This window comes from Crocuta crocuta, unplaced genomic scaffold (assembly GCF_008692635.1).
Source record: "Crocuta crocuta isolate KB4526 unplaced genomic scaffold, BGI_CrCroc_1.0 scaffold336, whole genome shotgun sequence".
Taxonomy (NCBI): domain Eukaryota; kingdom Metazoa; phylum Chordata; class Mammalia; order Carnivora; family Hyaenidae; genus Crocuta; species Crocuta crocuta.
Genome location: NW_027527943.1, coordinates 53761 through 61844, shown reverse-complemented (window position 1 = coordinate 61844; position 8084 = coordinate 53761). Strand labels below are relative to the sequence as shown.

Here is an 8084-nt window from a genome sequence, read left to right as displayed (position 1 = left end):
AGGCCTCGGGCCCCAGGCCCCTCCGCGCTTCGCGTCCGGCCAGTCCCCGTCCTCGGGCCGCGTGTGGTCAGACGACACTGAAACGAGGAAACAAACACGCGGGAAGAGTGGAGCGGGGTCAGGACGGGGTGACCCGACGGCCGAAGGCTGGGTGGGTTCAGTGNAGGCCTCGGGCCCCAGGCCCCTCCGCGCTTCGCGTCCGGCCAGTCCCCGTCCTCGGGCCGCGTGTGGTCAGACGACACTGAAACGAGGAAACAAACACGCGGGAAGAGTGGAGCGGGGTCAGGACGGGGTGACCCGACGGCCGAAGGCTGGGTGGGTTCAGTGGTGGCAAGTTCACAGGGACCACGGTGCTCACACTTAGTAAACGTGAGGAGGATCCTTGAACACCCGCTCGCTCTCCACACTCTCCCAGCGGAGCGAGTGGCAAATCCAAAGTCCTCGGCCCACCTCGGTCAGGAGACGCAGCCTTCAACCCTGCCCCTCCCGGACATCGTACGAGTCCCCCCGTGGGACCTGTGTGCGGTGTGACTGCCACCCGGTAGGGCGGGTGGGGCCGGTGCCGTCCCAAGCCGGGCTCTCGCTCCCTGGACTCTGGGCTCGTGCTTCCGTCCGGAGTCCATGGAGGCCGGACGGCAGCGGTCACTGAGGGGAGGGAAGCCCGGCCACCTGGGCTGAGCCCCCGGGAAGAAGGGAAGCGGACGCACTGGGGGCTGACGTGCCCCTGAGGAGTAGGTAGGTGCGTGTTTAGGGAAGCCGGCCTGAGTTAACTTCTCCTGCCTGTCTTCCCATGACCCCTGCCCGGCCCGCGCACCCCACTTCTGCCAGGTCATCAGGTCATTCCTGCTGGCTCACTGCAGCCCCACTATCTATGCTCTACTCTGCTTCCAGAGTCTTCTTTCTAAAACTCAGGTCTTATCACGCCACTGCTCAGTGTAAAATAGTTCGGGGGCGTGCCACAGTAAGCCAGACAGACGGGGGTAAAGTGTGCAGCTCAAGCGAGACTGTCTGGGCCAAAACCCTACCTTGACACCTAGTGGCTGTGCAACCTGGGAGGGTGACTCCATCTCTCTGCGCCTGGGCCACCCAGGGGAGCACTGGCTGTGCAGCCAGCATCCACCTTAGGGCTCAGAGCTGAGGCCGTGAGGGGAAACAGGGAAGGGCAAGGGTCAGAAGCCCAACACCGGGAAAGTCCTGACAAAAGCTGGAGGCTTTCTGGGCACTGAAGTAACTGGTCCACAGAGGGGAGGAATTCTCGGAGCTTTTCTGAGGACCTGATTGCAGAGGGCCTATTAGGGTGCAAAGAAGCAATTCATGAGAGAATAATCGCCCAGTATGCTGCTGTTTGTTTTCTCTTTGTTATGGTTTTCTAAATGGACTTCCTCCAGGTGGGTGTGGATGGATGACGTGAGCTAAGAACATGCTAGGAGCGGCTGTCACACAGCACAGCGCTGGGGACTGGCGCTTCTCCTTCACTCACCCGGGAAGGAGCGTGTCAGGAGCCCCCAGTCCTGCGGGCCGTCAGCGCAGGGCGCGGCGCCCTGCTCCAGATGGGAGATGAGGGGCGGCTTAGGGAAGGCAAGGCCTGCTTGCGGAGAAGGAAAGTCAGTGTGCAGAGCGGCCTTACCACCATCCCAACACCCAGCCTCCGCCCCTCTGCTCACACTGGGGCGGAGAAAGGGTTTATTCAGGGGTCTGGCAAGGCGTAAACAAGCATATAGGGATGATCCGAGAAAGGTCATGCTCAGAAGGGCAGAGGCGGTGACCCCAGGAAGCAGGCACTTGGTTGTATCTCCCCCCGCCCCCGCCCTATGGTTAAGAGGCAAGAATGAGGGCTCTGACTTTTACTGTGAGGCCCCAGATATGTCCATAGACAGCAGTTCAAAGAGCAAGGACAGGAAGAAGTACTAAGCCAAGCAGAGGGTGTCCTCACCAGCTGACAGCATGTTCCCATAGTTCTCCAGCATCACGTCGGTGTACAGGTGCCTCTGGGCGTGGGTCAGATACTGCCACTCTCCGCTACTGAAGCACACGGCCACATCCTCAAACGTCACCGCGTCCTGCAATGATAGGCTCCTGCTGACCTGGAGGAAACCCCAGTCCCCAGGAACAGACGTAGAAGAAAGGATTCCGAGAGGTTTCTAGAAATGAAAGATGGTTACTGTTCCGTGTATATTTGGGGTTGAGGTGGAAGGGGGCATAGGCTGTGCACAGTGAAAATCATGACAGGGAACAATCCATGAATGGTGTGTCATCCAACAAAATGTTCCTGGTGAGTGAGAACACCTGGATTTCGGGGTTAGGGAGCGAGTGAAAACAAGGCCATATTTAGGAAGTGGTGCTGTATTTCCAGGAAGGATGGAGGGCTTGCCTGGGCCTGACTCACCGGTGTGGTATTTGCTCCTGGCCAGTCTCTGTGGCTTCTGCCGTCGGCAATGGAAGGATGCTGAGTCGGCAGTTCTGAGGGAGGAGAAATGAGTCAACTTGGCACAGTATTGATGAGACTTCACGCTTTTCCTCTTCTTCCCCAACGTGGAAGCTTCTCAGGCTCTGCCTTCCCCTCATTCCTCCCACCTGTTTCCAGTTTTGGGCATCAGCCACGCTGATGGTAAGTGCTTGTTCTCCCTCACCTACAACGTGGTTTTCTGTGGTTGCTCGTCATCCTGGAATGACCTCGCCCTTCTCCAAGCCCACATACTGACTCCTGGCTGGTTCGATGACCTCTCTTCCAGGATCTGAGTATTGAGGTAATTTCCTCCAGAGAGACTAGGGGTGGGGAATCCAGGGACTGGCCCACAGCTTGTTCCTTTATTTAGGTAACTTATTGGCTGGCCTACCTCGGGCCATTTTCCCTTGTTCTTACTAGAGAAACAGCACTTGCCCCGACTCTGAGTCTCCCGTTAGCTCCTGGCCCGGAGCCACCGTCTCTCACCGTGGTGCACATGCAACAGATGGTGTCCAGGTGTCCAGGACAGCCCATTAGGGGCCGGCCAATGAGGGCGGTCCACACTGCTGGTTAGGGGGCCCTAATTCATTCCTCGGGGGTAAGCTTCACCTTTCCGTACCTTGTGTTTGCGGCACCTAACCTTTCTAGAAAGTTCTTCAACACATCCCCAATCCAAGTCTGAGCGATCTTCTTCAGAAGATACCAGGGGGATTAGTCACTGACTGATAAGACTCTAGGATCCCCCCGTGGACTTTGGTCCCCAAAACTTCATTCCAGTTTTACCAAAACTTCAGTGTAGGAGGAAACTGGTTTCTTCCCAGAGAGATTTCCCAAGAACATTGTTCTTTGGTTTAGACCCGGGCTGTGTCTCAGTCCTCACGGTCATGCTCGGTTGCTCCACGTCTCACCTACAAGCCCACGCACTCCCTGTCACACATGGTCCCGTTGGGCTCACAGCAGAGGCAGGTCTGGTCTGCAAGGGTCCTCATGACATCAGAAACGTGAGTCTCCCAGCTCGGGTTTTTGTTCAATCTGCATTTTGTTTTTTTTTAATGTTTATTTATTTTTGTGTGAGAGAGAGGCAGAGTGTGAGCAGGGGAGGGGCAGAGAGAGCGGGAGACGCAGAATCTGAAGCAGCTCCAGGCTCTGAGCTGTAAGCACAGAGCCCGATGCTGGGCTTGAACTGGTGAGTCACAAGATCATGACATGAGACAAACTCAGACGTTTAACCGCCTGAGCCACCAGGTACCCTCAGTCCATATTTTATTGTAAACAGTTTCAAATATACAGAAAAGCTGAAAGAACTGTTCAGTAAACATCCACATACTCCCCACTCATGATCCACAATTAGTATTTGCAATAAACCTGTCTGTCTAACTAGCCCTGTCTCTACTAATCCACTCATCTTTGCTGCATTTTAAAGTAATGGAGACATGAGAGACATGAGCAACTTCACCCCAAAACACATTCTCCCACCTGTCAATAACTGGGGTTCAGTATGTGTTCACATTCTTGTTTTTGAGGTGAACTTACATACAGTAAGATACACAAGTTGTAACTGTACCATTGGCTGAGTTTTGACAAAGCACATCCCGATTTAACCCAAAGTCCCCTCCAGATACGTCCTCATTGGATTTTTACTATATCTTCTTCACAGACTGGGAAAGTCTTGTTAAGTCACAGTGGTTCTTTTTTTAAAAAGTGTTCATCGTGCTAATTTTTTAAAATACATATTTTATTAAAAATTATCTTTAAAATGTTTATTTATTTTTGAATGAGACAGAGACAGCATGAGCAGAATAGGGGCAGAGAGAGAAGAAGACACAGAATCTGCAGCAGGCTCCAGGCTCTGAGCTGTCAGCAAAGAGCCTGATGTGGGGCTTGAACTCACAGACTGTGAGCTTGTGACCTGAGCTGAAGTCAGACGGTTAACCGACTGAGCCACCCAGGTGCCCCTAATTTTTTTTAAAGTAGGCTCTGCACCCCACGTGGGGCTTGAACTCAGAACCCTGAGACCAAGTCATGTGCTCCACCGATGGGTCAGCCAGGAGCCCCCAAAGTTTTTTGAATTGTGGCAAGGAATATGTGCCAAAATTTACCATCTTAACCATTCTTAAATGTACAGTTTAGCAGTGTTGAAAACACACAATGTGTGTCATCTCCACAACTTTTTCTCCTGCAAAACTGAAACTCTATGCATCACACAACCTGCCGTCTCTCCCTCCCCAGCCCCTGGTCACCACAGTGATTCTTAGGCTTTATGTTTAGCTTCAGATTTTGAAAGGACAGTTTCTGCCCTCAAGTTAAAAATGAACCTGGGACACAGGCTGCGTGTTCATGACATGAAACTACCTTGGTCAGCTCAATATACCCTGGACTGGCAGGCTCACGTTTCTCAGTTCAGGAGGCTGGACGTTCAGATCCAGGTGCCGCCCCTCCACCTGGCTTCCCTCCTTCTGCCCTCACGTGGGGGAGCCAGAGTTCTGGGCCCTTCCTCATATAAGGACACTACTCTCTTCATCGCCCCATCCTTATGACTTTATCTAAACCTCATTTCTTTCCAAGGCCCCACCCACCTCTCAATATCATTACAACAGGGGTCTGGGGACATGTGCATTTTGAGGGAACACATTCAGTTGGTAACAAAACTACTTGTTAAAGCAGGGCACACATAGTATCTGGGATGAGACTGATTCATTTATGACTCCTTATACAGTAGAAATTCAGGATTTCTTTTCTGGAAGTGCCAATAACATACTCTTTTTTTCATTGTAGATAATATACTAAAAACCCACTTTTGAGGTGCCTGGTGTCTCGTCCTCTGTCCAAATGTCGGTGCCCTTCAGGGTCTGCCTGTAGGACTCCAGAACTGCTAAACGCTGTGCCCTGGGTTTTACCTCCAGCAGCCACTTCTATACAGTCTTGTCCACCTTCCTCTGCACGTCCCCCCAAAAAGCATTTCTAAACCCAGCCTCACAGTTCTCCATCTTCCTTTACTTTTCCCAAAGCTTCACAAGACCTTTCTCCCTTCTTTGCCAGTTCAGTTTCTCTGGAACTCAGTCTATGCCTCTAATCTCAGGGTTCCCAAAAGGTCTACAGAAGTGAAATTACATACACTCAAAATTTACACATTGATAAAACTGGTGGGTGGGGTAGGAGTTACTGACCTCTGCAAGTTTTATGTACACATATATGTTATTTATCATATATGTCAAGTTGTACATATACAAGTGATTGAATGCATTCAATTTCTTTGATAAACTGCTCTGTAGAATCTTTATTTCTTATTTAAAAAGTTTTTAATGTTTTTATTTATTTCTGAGAGAGACAGCATGAGCAGGGGAGGGTCAGAGAGAGAGGGAGACACAGAATCTGAAACAGGCTCCAGGCTCTGAGCTGTCAGCACAGAGCCCGATGTGGGGCTTGAACCCACCAACCATGGGATCATGACCTGAGCCGAAGTGGAGGCTTAACTGGCTGAGCCAGCCAGGAGCCCCTGTAGAATCTTTAAAAAAAAAAATTTATTTATTTATTTATTTTGAGGGAGACAGAGACAGCACGAGTGGGGGAGGGGCAGAAAGACAAGGATAAAGAGAGTCAGTCCCGATTGGGCTCTGTAGCACTGTCAGTGCAGGGCTCGATCCCGTGAGCTGAGAGATCATGACCTGAGCTGAAATCAAGAGTCGGACACTTAACCAAGTGAGCCACCCAGGTGCCCCTGGCTTTATAGAGTCTTTTGAGTCTTTGATTATTTTTTCCAAATTTGATTTAAGACGAGGGCAGAAACTGAATAATTTAGTTCTCTCAATACTGATCCGAGCCTAGTATAGAAAAAACAGAAGGCTTCCAGCAAATGCTCAATAAGGAGGTTTCCAGGTCCCAGCAAGCACCCTCCCCACCACGTCCCTGCTCCGTTTCAGCTGCCACAGCTCCTGGCCCCACAGCTCTGCGCCTCACCTCCTTCCTGCAGGAGCTCGGCATCGGGGGCCCACAGCAGCTGGTGTGGCCCGGGACTCCCGTCTGACAGCACCACCTGTCACAACGCACAGAAACAGGGAGGCTAGGAGGGAGGGGGACAGGCTCTCATCAGCTATGTAGGTTTGTCCGTGGAAATCGACTCCCAGAAATAGCAAGAGGGGTGAGGAAGTCAGGGACTCAGTCCCTTAGGAGAGGCAGAAAGGACATCCGACAACTTCGGGGGTCACCAGCCCATCCGGGAAACGTAATAAAANCGGCACGCCGCAGGCCGGCCCGGCTCACCCGCTGCGTCTCTCCCCGGCTGCCCGTCCTCCTCCACCGCCGGCCGGGCCTGTCCCGGGGGCTGCGCGACGCCCCCGCCGTCATTTCTGGCCCTGTCCGGACGTCACGTTGCGACGTGGCCTGGGGGCCGCCAGCGGCCTTCGGGGACACGCGTACTGGACGTGCCCGCCAGAGGCCCCCGCCGGCCGCCGGGGCGTGTCATGTGTCAAACCCTGTGCTGGATTCGGGTCCCATGAGCGGTACTGACCTCGCTGTGATCCCGCGGCCGGTTTTCCTGCGTATTCGAAGACAAGGGACAGGGAGGAAAGTGAACACAGCGGAAAGGAAGGGCCGCCAGGGTTTCGTACGGGGAGACGGGGCAGCCCGGGAAGACCAGCTGGGGACGTCGGGGGCCTCCGTCACCTGCCTGGCCCGCACCGTCACCCGCGGGCCTCCCGCCTGTCTCCTCGGTGCCACAGTCAGAGAGNCCGACTTCCTCTCCGTCTAACCCCCCCCCGTGTCCACGGACTTTGTGTAGTCCACACGGCCCGCCCTCTCCCACCGCAGGGCCTCAGCGCTGGCATCTCCCCACCCTCCCCGGTTCCTAGCGCACCCCGAGAAGACACACCCCGGCGCCCTGCGCTCCCCCGATCCCGACGCAGCGCTCGCCGTGCCCCCTCCTACTCAGCAGCTCCTCATCCCGCCCCGACGCCAGGATTCGCACACCTCGTCCCTCTCTAACCCCTGCGCTCCGCCCACTGCGCTCGCTGAACCCGTCTACACCCGCGCCCGCAGCTCAGAGACTGAATAGGCGACAGAGGAGCGCGGGGGGTGGGGGCAGGGCCAGAGGAACCGGGGAGAGAGCCGCCACCCCGGCCGCACGGCGGCACCCCTGGGGCCGCCGCGGGGTCCGCTCTGGAGCCCGCCCGTGCGTCCCCGCCCGGCGCGGGGTCGAGGCGCAGCNAGACCCGGGCACCTGCACTCGCTCCACTTCCTGGTCGTCCGGCATCCACTTCCGGCGACCTTCTGGGAAGCGCAACTCGCTGGTGGAAGGCGGCTCGAGTCCCGGGGGACGTCCTGAGGCGGCGACCCGCGCGGTGGCCGCGGCGTCCGAACAGCGTCTCCTCCGTGGCCCTCCCCAGCGTGCGCAGGAATTTGGAGACAGAAATAAGTGAAAAAGTCNTGATGAGGTCCCAATCATTTATTTTTGCTCTTGATTCCCTTGCTTTTGGGGATGTGTCAAGTAAGACGTTGCTGCGGTGGAGGTCAAGGAGGCTGTTTCCTGCTTTCTCCTCTAGGGTGTTGATAGTTTCCTGTCTCACGTTCAGGTCCAAAAAGTCACTCTTAATTGGGAACCCAAACACGAGAAAAATAATGGAATGCTCTTTTTCAAAAATTA

General features: G+C 54.5%; 1 protein-coding gene across 1 annotated transcript in view; it reads right to left on the bottom strand.

Moving 5' to 3' along the window:
- The window catches only part of LOC144221857 (uncharacterized), a 9195-nt gene extending 2093 nt beyond the window's left edge, over positions 1–7102 (bottom strand). The window contains exons 1-6 of the mRNA XM_077752369.1: positions 6707–7102; positions 6404–6479; positions 2387–2460; positions 1934–2060; positions 1481–1585; positions 126–241 (exon numbers count right to left, since the gene is read on the bottom strand). Coding sequence (XP_077608495.1) covers positions 126–241; positions 1481–1585; positions 1934–2060; positions 2387–2460; positions 6404–6479; positions 6707–6790 — 582 coding nt within the window. The 5' untranslated portion in view covers positions 6791–7102. The remainder of the gene's footprint in view (positions 1–125; positions 242–1480; positions 1586–1933; positions 2061–2386; positions 2461–6403; positions 6480–6706) is intronic.
- Positions 7103–8084: the final 982 nt, after the last annotated feature.